Here is a 21,495-nt window from a genome sequence, read left to right as displayed (position 1 = left end):
TGATCCAGATAACTGACAACATCTGGAAAAGATTTGGAGCTCGAAGGAGGTTTGAGGTTCTCATGTTATTACGACAGACAAGAGCAACTTGTGGCCTGCTCCCCCAAAAGTAATCTCACAAAATGAAAGAAAATTACGCAAGATGACACAAAATAACAGAATATACAAAATGATAACAAAACACAAACAAATGAGAGAAAAATATACTAAGTGACACCAAGAGCACTCGAAACGAAAAACAAAAACACAAAAAAATGAGAGAAGAATAAAGGAACAAAGCCCTAAACCTAAAAACTGGAACTAGAAACTAAGATTATATAGTAGAACACCAACATTCCATTCAAACACACTCCTCCATCTACACATACAGTAGTCCTCTAATTGGTTGCTAACCAGAAAGACACAGTCGTGCCGGGTTGTAGTTAATCCACCACGTCTGATCCTCGTTGTTATACCATCACACTGCTTACACACCATGCAACACCATATTCATTCTCATTCCACTCACACATAGTTTAGCACCAGGTGTTTCCATGCAGGCAGACCTGATATTAATATATCATGTTTTTCTTCAGTCTGTGCCTTCTCCTCACCCTTCTCTCTCTTTTCTGTTTCAGGTGTCGTGATGCTGGACCTAACAGTTCCTGATCTATGGTTCACGGCTCAACTAGTCTGGGACACACAGATGTTCTATCTCTTTATCCTATTCTGTTCTGTTCTCGTCCTTCTGTCCACTAACCCCAACCAGTGGAAGGAGATGGCTGCCCCCTCTGAGCCCGGTTCTAAAGGAGATTTCTTCCTGTTATAAGGGAGCTTTTTTTCCCCTTTGTAGTTGATGCATGTTCATGTGGATTTGTTTTCTTTTCCTTTTTCTTATGAATTTTAACATTTTGATAGCACTTCGAGATGACTTTTGTTGTATTTGCGCTATATAAATAAAGTTGAATTGAATTGAATTAAAGGAGCATAGGACTTGAGCTAGAAATCAGATTCCATAGTGACATTCCAGTAGTTAGGGTAACAGCAATCATCAGCCAAGCCGCTACTACTGAGACCAGAGGATGGATACCCGACAGGACCCGACAGGACCCGACGGGTTGGGTTCAGTCACGTAGTGTTGTTTGCACACAGCGTTCTTCCTTTCCTGCTGCAGCTGCTGTGAGAGCAGGAACACAGTGGAGGGAGGATGGAGCAAAGGAGGACAACTATAAAGGAATACGCAATAACATGTATTATCCTTATCTTTGATACATGGATTATGTAAATAAATCTGATGGATCTTTGTGTGCGCTGTGGCCCTGTTTGTGTTTCACATTCACATGTTTCCCGTGCGCTGATGTTGACATTAACATTTATTTGTTCATAACAAACGTAAATGTGTCATTTCTTTGAGGAAAAAAAGAGGTTTTCACTGTTGGGTCAGACTTGGAAGAGAAATTGCGGCCCGATCGGCCTCTCCATGCCGTCGAGAACGCACACCAGCGTCATTTGACTTCACGTCTGCAGAACTGCACAGAAAATGTGTAACCAGAACAGCAGTACAAAATGTATCACAATCTGTTCAAGGCAATAGGGATAAATGTGTGTGGGCTCATTCTCTTTGGTTTTGAGCACTTCATCACCCACTAGCATTAAAAGACTTAAAATGTATGTTTATTATTTCACAAATTCAGCCCAATGCTCCTTTAAATAAACAAAATCACACCAAAACACGCAAAATGCAGGAAAAATCTACGAAATAAATAACAATAAAAATACACAAAACAATAATAAAAAAGATACACAAAACAATAATAAAAACACACAAAACAATGACAAGAAATAATATAAGTGACAGTAAATCTGTTCAGATTGGTTAGATTCTAAATGTTGCCGTGAATTCTTATTATGAATGTGGTCCTCGGATCAAACAATCACACTTTTATGGACCCTGCTGTGAGCAAAGTTGTCCATTTTTGTGTTACCACTTTTTTTTTAAAGTGTATAAAATCTCTGTTGTAGAAAAAAATAAAAGTTGTGGTTATTTTATCTCCAGTGTTGAGTAAGTTACTCTAAACTTGTAATATATTTATAGTACTAGTTACTGGGATAAAAATGTGTTATATTTGTAGAACAATATTACTGTTTTTTAAAATGTAACTGAGTTACACTACTTTGAGTAACTTTTGGTCCAGAACACTAATTATATCACACTGTTCAAATAATATCGGTTTAAGTTTTGTTTCATATACTTCTGCTGTTTCAGGAGCAGAAAGCTCTTTTTTTTCCTTCCCCACAAGTTATATTTAACTATAATGATCATATTTTTTTTCCTCAAATAACTGCAAACAGTGAGAAAACATAGCAAATATGCATGTAACTGGAGTTCCTTTAATCAGAACTAGAAATTTATTACCACTTTTCATTTTTGTAATGAGTTACACTACTGAGTTACTTCGAAAAGGAATATATTACTGTAATATATATGATATATTTGTAATATAATTTATAATGTATAATTTGTAATATAATATATATTACAAAAATAACTAGTTACTCCCAACACTGTTTATCTCACAGTACAATGTAAAGTTTTAAGTAAGGAAGAATAGAGTGTTTCTAAATGCCTGTATGTGATTGGTCAGCCCAGTCACATGACATGGGAGGCTGACAGGAAGTAGGAAAAAACAAAAAGCACGAAAAGCTTCGCTGTCATTCAGAGCTCAGTTGTAGCTTCACTGCATTCCTTAACTCTACAGCTATGGTAAGAGCCTGTCTGTCTGTCCGTCCGTCTGTTGTCGTCTCTCTTTTCGTGCTCGACGCGTGCGCTGTAAACCAATATAAATAACGTTTGTAGGAAGGGAAAGTGTGAACGGAGAATGTTTGGAGCTAGCCTGTTAGCTTAGCATTAGTTGTACCCTGTGCTCATTGTGTCTGTGTCAAGTCGACCGAGCAGGAACAAAGCCCGTCTGGGGCTAGATTTCAACATAAAGTTACCAACATTCTCGCGCTGTAGCACACATGTCAAACTCAAGACGCGAGGACCAAACCCGACCCTTAAGAGCATCGGATGGCTCACGGCACAACTAGTCTGGGACACTTGGATGGACTATCCTTCTATCCTATACTGTTTGTCCCTCTGTTCACTAACCCCAACCAGTCGAAGCGGATGGCTGCCACCTCTGAACCTGGTTCCGCTGGAGAGTTCTTCTATAAAAAAGAGGGAGTTTTTTCTTCCCATTCTCGCTAAATGCTTGTTTTCATGTGGATCTTGTTGGGTTCTTTCTTCTTTTTTACTATGGACTTTATATTTTGTTCAGCGCTTTGAGATGACTTTGTTGTATTTTGCGCTATATAAATAAAGTTGTACTGAATTCGGCCCGCAGGAGAAAGTAAATATGACAGAAAAAACATGAACCAGTGTGTGAATGAAAGTCAAGTTTACCCGGTGCTCATAGAGTCATATCACACGATGGCAGTCATTTATAATGTTAAAAATCGAAATTCTTACAAAAAATTTCTATTTTCCACAAATTATTACTTAAAATTTGCCTTAATTAAATATAAATTGGCCACAGAATTAAGGAAATTTAAAGTGAAGATCCTGTTGGGACGGATGTCTGTCACTTATTGCTTGGATATTGTCGGTTTCTTACATATTTTTTTGAAGTGTCAGTCGTTCTGGACCCGGACCTCAGACAAATCTGACTATTGTTCCAGCACTTCCTGTGCGCATGCGCAGTTCGTCACTGCCACGACCTTTTCTACATAAGCGTAATGTGTCGACACCAATGACAATGCCTGTCACTTTGTTATTGTTCTTGTTGCATACACTAGTTAAAATCACTACTCCTGTTATTTTTGAATGGATCAGGCTGAAATTTGGTAGCTATAATCTATGGATGTGTACGCATCTACACTCGGAGCCCGATTTTTTTAATTTGGGGCCCCAAAAGAAAGAGAAAACTGAAGGTGATTTCTCATTTATTTGTGAGTCAAATAATACGACGGTTGGTGTTACCGAATCATCTCACATACCAATGTATAAATGGGGCCTATTACCCTGTACTTGTCACGTACCTGTTTCAAATGACTACTCCTTCGTTAGTTCTCGTTAGATCGGAATGCAGTTTGGTATGAATACTTTATGAATGAATATGATGAGACGCTCAGAGCCCTGTTTTTGAAATGGGGCCGGGTGCCCACCCCCATTTCTGGAAATTTATGGGAACATAGTAGTGTGATATATCGTTTCAAAGGTAAATCAACGTAGATTAGATTACTACTATGCCTCGCACAATTTGATTAGGGGCCCTTTATTTCGGCAATTTTCATTAAAGTCGTTTTATCACTTATTTGTCAGTCAAACATTGCGACAGCTGGTGATACTGAATCTTTGACACATACCAATATATGAATGGGGCCCATTACTCCACCCCATTTTTCAAATGACTACTCCTCCGTTAATGCTTGTTGAATCGGGTTGTAATTTGACATGTATATTCTATGAGTAGATGTCAAGAGCCTCTCGGAGACCTTTTTGAAAGGGGGAGGGGGGCCCTGGGGCCTACCCCCTTTTCCGGTTATTTCTAAATTCATCCGAACAGAGTCGTGTGATATATTGTTTCAAAGTTAATTCAGTATAGATTATGATTTTACCCCTTTTGACGGAATCTCCGGGAACGTGGTAAATGCAATTCGGCGCTAGAACGTTCCACGGGCCGGGCTGTAGTTCATCCAAACTTGTTTCTTGTGGGCTTACAGATTATAATTCTTTTTTAAATTATATATTATTCCTCAGCAAGATAGATCCATTTCATTGTAGGGCTATATTGTATATGACATTACATTATTGTTTTTTTTAAATGTGCAGGAGTCGGGGTACATGGCTTCATGTTAAAGGTCTGAAGGGGTGTGGGAGTGGGAAAAGTTTGGGAACCACTGCTCTACAATATTCTGGCCCGTAGTGGTGAAATAACTGATGCATCATTGTGTCCATTTAATTTTGTCGACTCATTACGGTCTGGAATTATGTCATTAGGATAATTTAGATTAAGTTGATCAAAACTTAATCAATAAACCTGCTGAGGTTCAGTAAACCATTGATCCCTGAGATGATGTTAATGCTGCTCTGATACATATTTATGACATAAATAATAAAAAAGAAGCAGCCACAATAATCCAAGTCACTATAACTTATATCTACCTTTTAATTGGAGCATACGCATGGTTTTACGTTACACTTAAGGTTCAAGTCTTGATCTACAACACTATGGGTTCTTGAGCAAGCTAATAATCCAGTATTCCTTGTAAGTTAGGGTGCTTTCACACATACCTCTTTGATTTGCGCCATGCTTCGTTTCTTCGAACAGTCCAGTCTTTTCGCGATATGTGAAAGCTCACTCGAAGTCTGGTGCGGAGCAAAAAAGCAAAGTGTGTTCCTCTGTAAAATGTGGATCTCGGTTCGCCTCAAGGAAGCATGGTGCGGTCTTTAATCATGTGAGAAAGCAAACCAGGACCAAATGTCACAGAGCAACTCTATCAATGACAGGGCAGCAGCAGCACACAACAATCACACAGACTGTCGTTGTGGCAACAGGCGCACGCACTCCCGCAGGCAGCACACAAACAAACATCCACCCATTTTCAGACCCGCTTTGTCAGAACACAAACACGTCACAAATGATTTCCTGACTCCCTTCTGTATTACTCCCACATCATTCATTTATTTCACTTCTCTCTCTTCCTCAAACTATTAAAGTAGTCAGCGCTGGCTGCACACCTGACTGCTTTGTGTTTCACCTGTGCATACATTCTCACTGAAAACCAGTGTCTTAGAAATGTTTGTACATCTTGTACTTTAATAACCCTTTCCCTGAGTTGCTTGGGGTGTTCTTCTGTCTTCATGGTGTAATGTTTGCCAGGAATAATGATCAACCAGTCACTGGACCCTCTAGACACAGGTGTTTTATACCTCAATCACCACTCAGGTGATCCTCATTGTGAGCTTTGGTAACGACTGGATGGACCTTTATTGATTTAGAACTTTCAATTTAAAATGGGGTTAATAATTATGCAAAAAAATTATTTTTCATTAAATATTTTTGTTTAATTGACATTTCTTTGTAGATTCCCGTTTTTGTTTTGACATTAAACAGATGTTTTCAATAAATTTGTGTGAAAAAGTGAATTTTCTTTCACCTTAAATTATTTATTAAAGCAGCAGAAGTGTAAATCATCCAAGTGGGAAAATACTGATAGGTACTGTATACCAGTGAAGTTAATGTTTATGAACTGTATAATAATTATATAATTGTAATATTGGTTAGTTTTTAGGTGAGTAGGTGAGTGGACTTTTATTTTGAAGCTGACCTGTTGGATTTCCTGCTGCTCTGAGGCTAACGTGACGTAGCGATTCAGGCTGATGTGTTGGAACTCATCTCAACATAGTTTCCCTCTGGATTTTCCTGTGCATGTCCTGACAGTTTGATTGCTACGTTGCTGTGCTCGGCCTATTTTACACACCATCATCTTCTCAGTGGAATGTCTTTATTTGCAGGAGGATATGAAGGCAGTTTTTTGCACATGGCCTGCTCACTTTTTTTTTTTTTTTTAAGAGACTCAGCCACAGACGCACACACACTTCAGTCTCTTTATTTAATCTGTGAAGATCTCTTGAAGCTCAGTGAAATCCTCCCACCAGCCATCTGTTCATAAAGATTTAATTTTAGATTTCAAAATCTTCTGTGGATTCTTGCAGACGATGTATGTCTTTGTGAAGATGTGATCTAATCTCACACCTTTGAAATATATCCGATATCCGCCAGAAAACAAATATCGGTTTTTATCGGACAGCATCTAAAATCTCTGATAGAGAAATTTTGTTTAATTTTAAAAAAAAAAGACATAACAAATTTTTTTGAATAACAGCAAAGCATAACAACAGGTTACATGTATTCTGTTTTTTTATTTTGCAAAAAGACTGTAATGGAATGAATTTAACAGTAGCATAACTAACTTAGCATCTGCATTGCTTCACCCCATGGAATTCAATTCAGAGGGTCCAGCTCTGATAGTGGGGTCTCCTAACCCTCTTCCCCTGTGAGAATCACAGCTGAACATCTGGCCTGGCATCATCCATCAGTTCTGGCCCCTTGATGCTGATTCTGATGAGCGTGTACGTGCTATCGCTGCGCTCGGCACATTTTTCTTTTTTACTGCTGCACTCAATGTGAGCGTGCACTCAGTGAAGGGCTCTTTATGCCTGGCTCTGTTCGTGGTCTGTATCGTATCGTATCGATATTGGTATCGATCAGTATGTGAGGTTGCAATATCGGTATCGTATATGAAGTGAAAAAGTTGTATCGGGACATCCCTACTTACTTTGAATTCCTACTAAAAGGTTGTAAACCAGTGTTTTTCATCATTGGGGTCGTGACCCATGTACAGTCGCCAGGAATTAAAATGGGGTCGCCTGAAATTTGTGATTAAAAATATATATATTACCTATTATTTAATTATTCTCGACCACACACAAACTCAAACAAAAATATTCTAAACTTTCCCTTTCTCAAATATAAATCTAGTTAAAATAAAATACAGTATAAAAATATTGAATAAATTTCTCTGGGGTCAGAAATATGCGATATAAAAATGGGGTCACGACCCAAAAAAGGTTAAGAACCACTGGAGTAAACGGTTTGGAAAATTAAATCAATAATGCGGCTTGTGGCAGATCATGCTTTCCAACGTGTATTGTCATTTAAAGGTTCACATTTACTAAGCTGTAATTACAGATAAATAACTTTGCTATAAATGATTTGATTGCTGCCTTTTCTATGTGTCGTTTTATTACAGAGTGAATCACTGGTCGTCTGTGAGGTGGATGAAGACCTGGTTAAAAAGTTAAAGGCCTTTCGTTTCCGGAAGGAGACCAACAATGCAGCGATTATTAGTGAGTCACTTAAACTCGTTTAAAGCAAAAAATTAAGCAAAAATTATGCTATATGGTGGCTTTTGGTGCATTATATTCGTGAAATTTTGTCTATTTTGTAGCACTTTTCTTAGCATGATGTATTTTCTCACCTAGTTTTTGTTTGCATGATGCATTTACAAGATGAAATCTGGTATCTATGGTAATAATGACAAAAGATTGAGCATCATTATCAGTTTACCTCTTTCCAGTTGATAATGTACCAACTTATAGTATAGCAGTAGTATGGGTGCTTGGTCTCTTAGTAGTCCTCTGTAAAATGCAGTGAATGTTAAGATTTATGATATTATTGGGGAAATATTTAGAGAGAATGATTGTTCTCCTTCAGTTGCAGCCACCAGATATTTGTGTGGACCAGCAGAGGGCGCTGATTACCCAGTGTTTAGTTGGGATGCAGCTATTCTGCGAAGTGAAGAAGAGATGCTATGCGTTAGCAGACAGAGCTAATAGAAAAACCTGACTTTAACAGATATTCACGTCATATTACAGATAGTATTTCGATGCTAAAGGGGTAAGGAATCATTTATGAACATGTTTAAGAGTAGATGGCGGCCAGAAAGAGAGTAGTAGCAGGTTTCTGGACATGCCTGTAAATGGTTCAATATTGTTTTTTTTTATTGTTTTTTTTGTACTCCTCAGTGAAGATTGATAAAGACAAGCAGCTTGTTACACTGGAAGAAGAGCACGAGGTAGGTTGTGTATTTGCACAGATAAATATTAATAATATAAAGATTTGTCTAGAAAAATAGTCACAAATAGATCCACAATTTTCACGTGTTAATCAGATCCAAAAATGTATCCACAACTTACACACGTGTTTTATCATAAGTGTGTGTGTGTATTTACCATGAATTATCATGTGTTAATCTGTAATTGTACTTGTGGATTGAGCAAAGTGTGTTTGAGGCTCGACTGGCTTGTGCGTTTAGTTTTGAGACAAACGTAACGCATCATCGTTTAGATACCCACACACAGCTGCCCAACCACCCCTCCACTGGGGGGCAGTATTGAAGTCTCTGATGCCACAAGAATATCTAACTGGGGGTTTCCACTGGATACGTCTCTACTGCGCCACGGCAGTGATCTGGTTTTGTGCCGCTGTCTACCGTCTGGTAATCCACACCGGTTGCGTTTTGAGTGTGCCACGGTGCACTACTGACAAATGGGAGGAAATAAAAATAGGACACCTTAAACGGTTTCAGTGTTAATTAGGGCCCGAGCACCAAAGTGAGGCACTGTTGTTTCTGTACAGATTTTTCTTCTTCTTCTTCTTCTTAAACTTCCACTTTACTTTGATCTGTGAGGCTCCTCCAGGGGGTGCAATTTAATGACGGTCTTAGGACGGTATAGTTTGATGAAAAATGTTATGATGCAATTTCAGGACTAATTTCATGACTAATTTGGACCTACAACCTAATTTCAACAGGCGGGCTAAATATAATAATAATAATAATGAATTGGATTTTATATTGTGTTTTATCATAGACACTCAAAGCACTTTACAGAATTAAGGCATTATTCTTTCACTCCACACTTAGTGGTGGTAAGCTACTATTGTAGCCACAGCTGCCCTTGGGCAGACTGACAGAAGCGAGGCTGCCATAGTGCGCTATTGGTCCCTCCGACCACCACCAACACTCACTCACGCACTACATTCATACGAGGCAATGTGGGTGAAGTGCCTTGCCCAAGGACACAATGACAGATACCACTGTGATGACTGTCACCCCACTATGGCACCTGGAATTCTCAGTGGTCTTCATCCAACTACTAACCAGGACCAGACCTGCTTAGCTTCAGAGATCTAACGAGATCAGGCAATGACAGGCTGGTATGGCCTGGTAATTTAGCAGTTTTTCTCAATTTTTGGGCAAACCACACTGTCTTTAAAAGCTAACTCCTCTCAGAGCATTCATAATGTCCACATGAAATATAGTATTTATGTTTTGACAAGTTGGAGACCCGTTGTTTCTAAAAATGGAAATTTTCAAACTACTTAGCCGAAACTCATTCAATTAAAACCCAAAGTTGTTTGCAGAACAGGAAACGCGTTCCGCACAAAATGACAATTCACGCGAAAAGTCTTACCGCCCCCTGGTGGTGATAGAAAAACCATTTTTTCATTCTACTACTTATTGTGTTGGCTTTTTTCAACACACTTCCCAAATGTGCTCAGAAATGCTCTGGACAAGTGGATGATCGTTTGTCAGGATGATGGTGAGTTTTTAGGGAACGCACTTCCTGTAGCAGAGCGCCATTCGCCAAAAAACGGAATGTCTGAATTGGAGTAGTTAGACATTTTTGCAAGTGATGAAACCTGCCATGTATGTTAAGAGTATCAAAACCTCAAATTTCAAAACACATTTGCACTAGACATCCCAAAATATACAGGCTTATAGAATCAATTAAGACGTAGAAAAGAATACTAAATGTACTAAAACCTGTTATTCACGAGGGCTGTAGTCAACCAAGGAAATGGTTGGTCGACCAAGACTATGGTACAAGTACATACAGATGACATATTTACGTTTGTTTTAGTGGTAAGCCTGCTTTTATTAATAAACAATGTCAACATCAGATCAATGCACAAGGAAACAAACGTACGTCAAACACAGGTGCGCAGTGTGCCCGCGTCACCAGAGGCAGCAGTGGATCTATTTACACAATCCACTTATCTAATATAAGGATAATCCATGTTCTTGTGTAGAAAAAGGATTGATTTAACAGTGGATGCTTGTTTCAAGCCTGTCCTAATTTGTTCCCTCTCTGCTCTGAGGATGACACACTTCACAGTGATGACTGAAGAGCAACACTTTTTTATTTTGGCAGCGCAGCACGCACTCACACAGCTCTTGCTGGACATAGAATCATGTTTAGGCATTAAATACATTATATGATATTTAATCCTTATTACCTATATAAGTGCATTGCATTGTTTTGTTTTTTTACAGTATTGAAACTGATACCGTTGCTGGTCAACCAATGAAAATCTTGGTCGACCACGACGGCATCGACTTTAGTCGACTGAACAACCAGAGTTGGCAGCCTTATTATTTACATGGTCTTATTGATCTGAAACTCCACACAAATGATCACTTTATAACAACTAACACACACCAATAAAAAGAACTGACTGTAGACACAGCGTCACCTGCTTGTGAGCATGAGATGTTTTTTTCACAAAAAAAATCATAAAAAATCGTAGGAAGGTCCAATGAGGCTCAGACTTTACGTAATCAGGTTTTTATGGCTGACATTTCATAAACTGCAACCAAAGGTCTACAAAGAAGTCTGCCACTGTAACTTTTTACAGATACTGTGTCACACGTGTTTGTTCTTGGCCAATGGTATTATTTTATATCACTGCTTTGTGCAGGAAACACACCATTTTACATGCTTATAGCCCTAATTATTAGCTTGCCAACAATGATTGAACGATCCAGATTGGACTAATGGTTGAATTTCTATGAATATTTTACTAAACATAAGTCCTCTGTGATCACCTACTGTCTTCTTAAGTGCAGCTAAAAAGCATTTAATCTCCTTATTGGTTTGTTCAATTGATATAAGATTTTAAAAAACCCACCATAAACACAACACGTCAACCATCTGAGCTGAGGAGAAAGAGACAAAAAGCCTCAGAAATACCTGGATACAGGCCGTCACAGACACTTTCCCTCTTTCTTCTTCTGCTTTTACTGAGAAAATTACCACAGTTTCTTTGGGTTTATTTTTTTATTTTGCATGCCACGCCTCCCCTGAAGAACTTTGGCACCCCCCAGCAGAGGCACACCCCACACTCTGACAACCCCTGTTTTAGAGCATAAGGACAATTTAATGAAACAATATTTTACACCGGCATCACACAGACGCTCACGGGAGACAGATGCCCCGCTCTGCAACCAGACCTCGTGCCGTACGGAATTAAGTTTGACTTTGAATGCGTCCCATAGGAAGGAGTCGCCTCGAGGGCCCTTTATGCAGTTTTAATTTATTATTGAAACCAGAAAGTTTATTTTTTATTATTTATTATTTTAATCAAAAACCCATTAAAATTATGGACAAAAATATTTTTTTGCAAAACCAAGTGTAGTAGTGTAATCAACAGAACCCCTTTGATGTTTGGACAGAGTTCCACTAGCCTACAGTACATTGGAGTGAAATTATTCAATTTTATTACTAATAAAAATTCATACAAATGAGTGATTTTGGTGACACTGCAGTGAATACCAGTGACATTATTAGATATTCTTATATCTGTTTTTGTGTTGATTAATAGAGTTAATCTTCAGCAGAGACTTCACTACTGCCTCCTAGTGGAGGGGTGGTGCTTTTGCTGTCTCAAAAATAAATGCACACGCCTGCCGATCCACAAACACACTTCATGATAAATACATACAAATGATAAAACACGTGTGTAAATCGTGGATGTATTTGTGGATCTGAAACAACACACATGAAAGTTTGAAAAACACATGTAAAAATCGTGGATCTGTTTGTGAATATTTTTGAGACAAATCAGTCCCCATCTATAAAGAATCAATAACCTACTGCATTCTAACAGATCTTTCTGGTTTTAGGATATCTCTCCTGATGAATTAAAGGATGAACTGCCTGAGAGACAGCCGAGATATCCTTTAAATGAAGACTTGAGGAAAGACCAGGGCCCTCATTTGTCAACCGTTCGTATGTTCAGATCTGAGCGTATGACGTGCGTACGACCAGCTTTGGTTTTTATCAGTTTTGATGTGAGTGTATGCTACGATCAGATCTCACGTCATGTTTGACCTCGTGTACTTCAATCTGAGAGTGTGGATTTGTGGTGCAGCAGCAAAATCTGAAGTCTGAAAATAATTATCGAACAAATCTCAGCACCCATCTTGTGCACTTCCTTCAAATTAGTAAATGGAATTAAAGTCATAGCTTAATAAAAATAATCATGGACCTGCTTAGTGAATGGTGGACCTCGTAGATTTACCTTTTCAAAGCGAGAACTCATACCGTCCTTTTCACTCTCAGAAATTTCATTAATACATTTTATTTATAAGCGCTTGTCAAAAACTCATACTTTATTGTTGTTAAAACAACTACACAAGTAAAAAAAATGAAACTAACAACAATAAAGATAAATATAGAAAATACATAATCATAAGCTTAAAGCTTGGGCGAAGGAGTGTGGGAGCAAGGGAGGTCTCTCGCTTTGAAACTGCTTCTCCCATTGGTTTTACAAAAGTGCTCAGATATGTGCATCATTAGAGTATGGAATCAGAACAGTATCATAACAAATGAACTCTTGCAGGGTTTTTCACAAATGCACAAGCTTTGTTTCACAGTTGTATTTCAGAATCACAAATGCACACGATCTGTTTCACAAATGCCCTGACGTCGCGGGTCAACAAACGTCACCATTGGCTGATAAAAGTGATTGACAGATTCATCAGCCAATCAGGTGTGTGTGCTTTCAGCCAATCGTATAGCTTCTTACATATTCTCCACACTCTTGTTTGAACACTGCGTATGCGCGCACATATCAGTAGCTCTACAATTGGTTTAAAAGTGTGGAGAAAATGCAAGAAGCTATATGATTAGCTGAAAGCAAACACACGTGAATGGCAGGGGGAATGTGTGGAAGTGAGGGGACTGCCTTTGCTTCGATACTGCTTACACCGGTTTTTAAAAGTGCTCGGATCGGCTGAAAGTGGCATCAGTGGAAATCCCTGATCCCCTCTCAAGTCTGAATATATGTGTTATATGAAGAATATAAACACTATGCACTGAAGATCTATGAACATTACAAATGCTGTTAGGTTGGAGCTTGTTTACAATTATTTCCCTCTTGACCTATGACCCCCCCCCCCCCCCCCCCAGGTTGCACATGCGCAGTTCCAGAGTGTGAAAAGGCTTATTGATCAGCAAGTTTATGCAATGATCGTGTCATTTTAATTACTATTATTATTATTATTATTATTATTATGTCAACAGATTGAAAATATTGTGCGATTAATTAATTATGCTCTGTGATTAATTAATCTAATTAATCTTTTTTTTAATTTCACCTAAAAATTACTGAGAAACACTTTCAACTTGAGGTATTTTCATTTAAATTACATTTTTGTGGCAGATCGAAAGAATGATGTATGACAAAGTGGCTTTATAAAGTCATTTATTGTTTTTAACAGACTTGAAACATTTCTATTCCTCTGTATAAAGTTCTGCTCACACCTTTAGTTTGGACCATCAGGGAAATATTGATCAATCTCCAAATAATAGAAAATAGAAATGAAATAAAACATCAGGTTCATATGTAGGACTATAATTTGGCACATCACCGAACTTGTTTTTTCTCTCCCTCAGATAATATAAAATAAATAAAACAGACCCATAAATCACAGTGCTGTAAATTAGTACATCAAAAATATCATTGTTCATCACAAAATTTTGTCACTTCTTGTAGTTGTAGTAGTAGTAGCCCCGCCCACATCCTCTACCACAGAGAGTGGTTGACTGTTCACTACAATCGTTTATCCACAGACTTTGTTCATTTGTCACTCATGGATTTAATAATTTTGTCTCTGAACCCTGTCATCTCTTCCAGTGTGTATTGTATGGGCCACTCTGTCTGCTCGGCCGTGTGACTGCTGTCCATGCTAGCTGCTACATAGTTAGCATTGAGGTGGAAAAGCGCCGCTGGAGGCTAGAAGACCTCCGCTGATCCACAAACTCTTTCTTGCACAATTTGCACACAACTGGGCTTTAGTTTTCCATCCGGTGTGTTTTATTTTCACTAAAATTAACGCTCAAAGACTCCTCAGCTTCTACCGATGTAGCCGGTGCATCAGTATTTCTGGTTATATCGGGAACGTGTTCAATGGAGAAAGGTACCGCGCGGCTTGCGGTGCAAAAAAAAGAAGAATTTAATTTTTTTAGGGTGTTAATTTTTTCGGTAATCAATTAGTTGTAATTAACACGTTTAAGTGACACCCCTAATTATTGTTAAACTGTATTTGTAGGCGCGCACGCTTTCACTAATGCACTCCCTGCGGCGTCAGTATAATTGTTTTTTCCTCCTTCGTTTTTGCAAATACGTCCTTCATATATGATATGTGTAGTGAAATGTGCAATGTTTGATTATTTCACATAAACGTATCAATTTCACAGAGCTGTCTTCAATTCCATCCTTCTCCTGTTGGCGTTTCCTGTTTCTCCTGATTATGTGCATACGGCAGGGTCAGAGCTGTCGTGGAGGTGCGCACATTGTCTCGCCAAGTTTGTTTTTATAAATCCCAAACGTTGTTTATAGGTGGCGTACGCTTTCTTTTGTACATACGCTACGTTTATAAATGAGGCCCCTGATGTAGTGAATAAAGTTAATTTTTGTTGAACTGTGTAATAGTCTTTCAGACCTTGTTGTACTTGTTTCTGTTGAAATGTGTCCTTAGCACCAGGAACGTTTATTGTCTACAGTTATAAGTATCAACACGATGATGGACGTGTGTCCTACCCTCTCTGCTTCATCTTCTCCAGTCCCGTGGGTAAGATGTCTAACGACTCACTCGACTTTATAGGTTCTCGCCTTAAAGTGGGCTTAGCAGAGAACTTATCCCCCCTAATGTTTAAAAGGGATCCTCCACTGTTTTTAGAAGTTTGGCCTAAAATCTGTAAAATGTACTCATTAGAAGATCTATGCTGAACGAAACACATTATTATGCTCCATATTTATCTAATTGCCTTTTAAAAATGGGACTACTTTACAGTTTTAGAGCCTGTGTTTTTCCATTTTGAAATCAGGTGATTGATGATGTCACACGGCCCCACTGCCTGTAAACATTCCATTGTTTTCTATTGGAGTGAAACATTCAGCCTGATTTTTTTGGTCATTTTGAAGCTTTTTCAATCAAAACCACAACTTGTGCTGCTTTTGGTTGATCTAGAAAACCAGGACAAGTTAAAGATGTTTAACGGAAGAAGATAAAAACAGTTGTGCCTGGAAAAAAAAATCTGTGATCACAGGGGGCGACAGTTCCAACTCTGCGGTTTGGTAGTAGTAGAAGCAGCTCCCCTAAGGGACCTTTACTCTCCCTTAAACAGTGCGCTGACATGCTCTGATGGCTGAAGTTAGCAAGTAATCAGGGACAGCCCTAAACATGCTGAAACTTGATTATTCTGCTGAGTTTCTACCTATTAATGGCTTTACGTCTTCATATGAGCTGCACAGAGTAGTTTAATGTGAACGAGCACAGCTTCAACACGTAGCTGCAGTTTCAGCACAAATACTTCATCTGAAATGTAATGAAGACATTTCTTCATACGACATTGAGATGTTGCCAAATGAAAGTAAATTTTATACCAATGTATAAAGTATAGTATAAAGTGATTTTTTGTAAAAATAAATGGAAAAGTTAAAAATTATTTTATGATCCGCAAAGAAGGGATTGTCTTTGGTCTCACATTGGAAGGTGATAATCTTATTTACCACTAGTTGGGAGTAAAAACATGTAAGTGCTGTTTGTCATTGTCAGGTTGCAGACCAGAGCAGCAGATGATGTACGCTGGAAGCAAAAACAAGCTGGTGCAAACTGCTGAGCTCACCAAGGTTAGTGACATTAGCATTAGCAACAGTTTTTGTTTTTGGGAAACCAATAACAGACATCCTAACGGTCTCCTATTTCTTTTATTACTTGTGTTTTTCTACTACTAATGGTTTGAATTGTATACATAACGGATAAATATATTCATATTTTTTTGCCCAGGGGCCAAATCCGGTCCTTTACAGCATCAAATGTGGCTCATAGGAAAAAGTAGAAATGACAGAAAACATTAATCATTGTGTGAGTTACTAAATAATTCAGATGCTAATATCTCAGTCCCTCCAAATTCATAAAGTCAGTGGAACGCCACAATATTTGCAGGTGCTCACAATTTCCCCATCATGGTATCACATGATAGCAGCCATTTTTAATCCCTTATTGTGAAAAGAACTTTAAATTTTTCTACAAATCCTGCAATTTTCCTCAAATTATTCCATAAACTTTGCCCTGATTAATAAAAATTGGTCACAAATGTCCATGTTTGGCCCCTGAACTAAAGTTTGACAGGCCTGATTTACACTGTGGCAGTGAAAACACAAAGATGACCAAGACTTCACAAACTATCAACTCTTTTTACTCTTTCAAAAGCATATTATGCAGTTTTTAAATGCAAAATAACCATCAATGCGATTAGTTGAAAGTCGAAAGGCTTCGCGAGATCAAAGTAAATTTCCTGAAAAAAGTTGTTTATAAATAAATAAATGAAATCTTAACATATTAACAGTATTTATATTTCAATACATGACGAGTACAGGTACCCTATGTTTAAAATCTTGTTTTTCTGTAACTTTTAGGTTTTTGAGATCAGAAACACAGAAGATCTGACGGAGGAATGGCTGAAAGAAAAGCTTGGATTCTTCCGCTAAACCTGTGGCCTTTATCACAGTGTAAGATGTGAGGAGGCTCCATATTGCACAAATGGCATTCTTTCTCAGACCTGATTTAAATAATGTTTATGTTTACTGCCTGTGCCCACTTTGGGCTCTGCTCTGATTGGTCCGTGTGGGCCGGACAGATCACACTGCGTTGTCGCCCATAGTTGCTTAAAACTGGAAACACTATTCAATCCAGGTCTGCCTTTGTCCCAATGCAATCTGTCCATGTGTCAGTTGTGTTTGAGTATTGAATTAACACTCCTCTATCTTGATCATCTGTTTGTCTTCTTTTGAATTTTAGTAAAGTTTTTATTAAAAAAAAATGTAAGCTCTTTAAACTAACTTTTGTTGCAACTCCTAACCTCCCTATTTAGACCTTTTTCATTTCTTCGTTTTCCTTATTTTGCAGCCTAAAATTTTTAAAATGTTCTCATTGGAAGATCCATGTCTAGCAAAACACATTATTAAGCACCATATTCATTTAATTGCCTTTTAATATCAGAACGAATTTACAGTTTGAGCCTGTAAACATCCCATTGTTTTCTATTGGAGTGATGCATTCAGCCTGATTTTTAGATCATTTAATAGCTTTTTAGATCATTTAACAGCTTTTTAGATCTTGTGCTGCTTTTAGTTGATATAAAAAAACAGGAAAAGTTAAAGATGTTGATGTCACCCTCTTTTTGTTTACCGAAGGGGAATAAAAACAGTTGTGATTTGAAAAAAAATCTGTGACTGCAGGGGGGTGATGTTTCAACTCTGTGGTTTGGTAGTAGACGATGAAACAGGGAAGAAGAGCTCTCCTAAGGGACCTTTATTTCCCCTTGAACAGTGGACTGACGCGCTCTGATGGCTGAAGTTGGAGAGTAATCATGGACTGTTGAAGAGACACAAACCCTGAGGGTGGGAGTCATTCAACAGTCTGTGATTACTTGCTAACTTTAGCCACCAGAGCGTGTCAGTGCACTGTTTAAGGAAGAGTAAAGGTCCTCCTTCTCTTCTTCATTGTCTACTGTTTTTACGCTTTTTTTAAACAAGAGGTTTACATTTTTAGAGCAACCAAAAGCACCACAAGTTGTAATTTTAGTCAAAAAGCTGCCAAATGATTTAAAAAGCTGCTAAATGATCTAAAAAATCAATGCTTCACTCATAGAAAACAAAGGGATATTTACAGACAGTGGGGCCGTGTGACATCATCAATCACATGATTTCAAGATGGAGGAAAACAGGCTCTAAATGTCCAATTTTTAAAAGCAATTGAATAAATATGGTGCAAAATAATGTGTTTTGTTGGGCTATATCTTCTTGGTACATTTTAAAAGATTTTAGGCCAAACTTGTAAAAAGAGTGGAGGATCCCTTTAAGGTAATTATTATTGCTGGTGTTTCTAGAGTAAACGGGTTTGTTCTTGTCTTCAAAAAGCGTATTTCTGCCAAAAAAAACAAAACTCTGTACAATCACATCTCCAATCCAGACAAAGCGTTCAACTGACGTCTTTTTTTCCTTCAAGAGCATTTTTATGATAATTTAGTCCCTCCAGTGTTCACAGGACTACAGCCGTTGTCCTTGTGTGGTGCTTTTTCTGCAGACATTCAACCATTACTTGGTCTTTTTTTATCCAATGTGAAAAAAAACAGACTAATCATAGGAAATAAATATTCCACTCTACCACAAGAATTTTCTTTTTACTGAAACATTCCAAACACAGACAGAACCTTTTGCACACGGCGGTGATTCAGTCTACAAGGTGACTGTGTTGACTGTTGTGCATTCTATCTTTTTACTCTTCTTCCTGTTGAATGTTGTGCTTCGGTCGGATGTAAAGCCAAAGGAACAGCTGTTATGTTTGTCTTTCCATGTGGTTTGGTTTCCCCGTTAACGCTTTCTGATGCTTCTCTACTGAATGTAGATTCCACACCCATCATTAGTGTTGGTATGGTTGCACCTTGTTTTTATTTTCATTTTGATGAGATTATGAAGCAAAAATATTCTCATAATTTCCTAAAAAAACCCGATATAACTTTTTTCTGCTGCAAATATTCTAAAACTGGGGTAAAACCACACAGCACTGCTCATTAACTGGAAATTAGTGGCTAATTCCTGAAGGGTTGGCAGCTCTTACGCAGCAGGAGAAAAGTCCTGTGCGTAATATACTGAAAATAAACTCGGGCACAAATGAAATGTGCATGTGGCAGCCATAAGAAAATGAATATGGGTCAGAAAAGCATTTTAATCAACTCACAATATTTTTACAGCAAAAATAAAAACATTAAGCTTTATGAGGAATGTTTTAGTTTAATGTTCACGTTATTTTATCACAAACTTTGAATGTTGTCATAATGTAACCAAAAGAGTTTGTGAACAATAAGTTAATAATGTGTGGTATTTAACCGCAATAATAAGAATAAAAAAACTAGGCAAGACCTGTATTTGCCAGGCGAATACGTATTTGGCAACTGAAAATTGTAAAAATTGGCAAAAATTACAACCTGTATCTGGATTGGTTGACAAGTTTGTTCTTTTTAGTTATTAAATTGAAAGTAATAATGCAGGAAAAACAGAAGACGGACCTTGACCTTAAACATGGCCTTGAGTCAAGGTCACACATTGAAAGGAAATGTTGTTCAATGGTACCAGTCTGAGCACTGTACCTCAATTTGTGACCAATTTGTAGGAAAAAAAGTATTTTTTTTTTTTTGTTTGTTTTGGCTGAGCTTCGACGTCCTGACATCGTTGAGAACTCACTTTGTTCACTTTTCTGAGCAGTTCTTGACCTTAAATATGACCTTTAGTGAAGGTCAAGGTCACACATTGAAATGAAATGTTGTTCAATGCTACCAGTGGCCAAGTTATAGGGAAAAAAGTATATTTTTTTTGTGATGTCATGAACTTTGACCCCAACCAATCTTTTTACTGGTAGGTTGTACAACTTTGGTCCACTTGAGACGAGCTTTTAAAAAAAATGTAAGCATTGAACTTTTTTGACACTTATCATGACCTTGACCTTGACATTTTGGCTCCAAAAGGTCGACAAATCATCCTTGACATTGCCCCTATGAGATGACATACGTGTCATGAGTGTTGCATTAATGGCTTAGGAGAAGTTCCATGACAAAGCAAGGTGTGGAAGGAAAAAAAAACTCTTACGAGAACAATTTATTTGGCAATTTCCACAATAAAGGGTTGATCCAACAGGAATAATGGGACGTAAACACTTTCATGTTGACTGAAAACATTCCAGCCCAAAGTTTCTCTGACATCTTAAAGTACTAAAAAGCTTCCAACCTTGGTTCTACTTCACTCTATGAACTGCTATTCTACTTGATCACCTGCTGAACAATTTAAAGGTTGCCTTCCTTTTTTTAAGTTCTCCTTTAATTCAAAACTGTAGCAATGATCGTTAGCACAAGATGCACAATGTTGTGGTTTCTATATTCTCCACAGCTAAAATGTGGAGAGCTACTGTAACAAACGGTCATGTGAAAGTGTGAATAAGTCTTGAACAGAATTCTGCTTGGTTGCATGAGTTTGTTTTTGCATGTGAACTCTTTAAAAACGGGAAGAATCATTAGTCTATAAACATCTGGTCTCGCCCTGTGTTTCTGTAGGAAGTATTCACCAAACAAATGTTCTGCTTATTTGTTTTTTATCACATAAAGATTGATTGTAAAAAGCTGTCCACTGGTTTACTCTATGGTTTGTTTCTGCTCATGTCCTGTGGATCTCTTCCATGTGCAGGTGAACATGTGTATTTGGCGTCTTTGCAGTTCTCGTCCTCTTAATTCTGACTTAAATGCTTATTTCAATGACTTTTGACTAAAAACACCTCTGTAACTAGTTGTCTCAAGGACTAAGTGAACTTGTGATATTTTCTATTTGTCCTTCCATACTTTGTTATAAAACTGTCTATTGTTCTTGTCAAAATAAAGTGAAAGTCTTTGAACTCCAGATTATATTCCTGTCACGTTTGTTCCAACTCTCATTTTGTGTTAAATAAAAAAGTATCAAACATAGAAACAAGGTATATTCAGTTGGTTTAACTGGTGGCCCGTGGGCCACA

At 37.9% G+C, this 21,495-nt stretch overlaps 1 protein-coding gene across 1 annotated transcript; it reads left to right on the top strand.

Annotated features, from left to right (window-relative positions):
* Positions 1 to 2,637: 2,637 nt before the first annotated feature.
* Positions 2,638 to 21,383, top strand: gmfb (glia maturation factor, beta). The gene is made up of 7 exons (XM_028437601.1): positions 2,638 to 2,743; positions 7,837 to 7,933; positions 8,612 to 8,661; positions 12,553 to 12,602; positions 15,422 to 15,504; positions 16,492 to 16,565; positions 17,355 to 21,383. The coding sequence occupies exons 1-7, from the start codon at positions 2,741 to 2,743 to the stop codon at positions 17,424 to 17,426; spliced, it is 429 nt and encodes a 142-aa protein (XP_028293402.1). The 5' UTR covers positions 2,638 to 2,740; the 3' UTR covers positions 17,427 to 21,383.
* The last annotated feature ends 112 nt before the right edge of the window (positions 21,384 to 21,495 follow it).

The sequence above is a fragment of the Gouania willdenowi genome, chromosome 22, assembly GCF_900634775.1.
Source record: "Gouania willdenowi chromosome 22, fGouWil2.1, whole genome shotgun sequence".
NCBI lineage: Eukaryota > Metazoa > Chordata > Actinopteri > Blenniiformes > Gobiesocidae > Gouania > Gouania willdenowi.
This window is presented reverse-complemented; position numbering and strand designations above follow the sequence as displayed.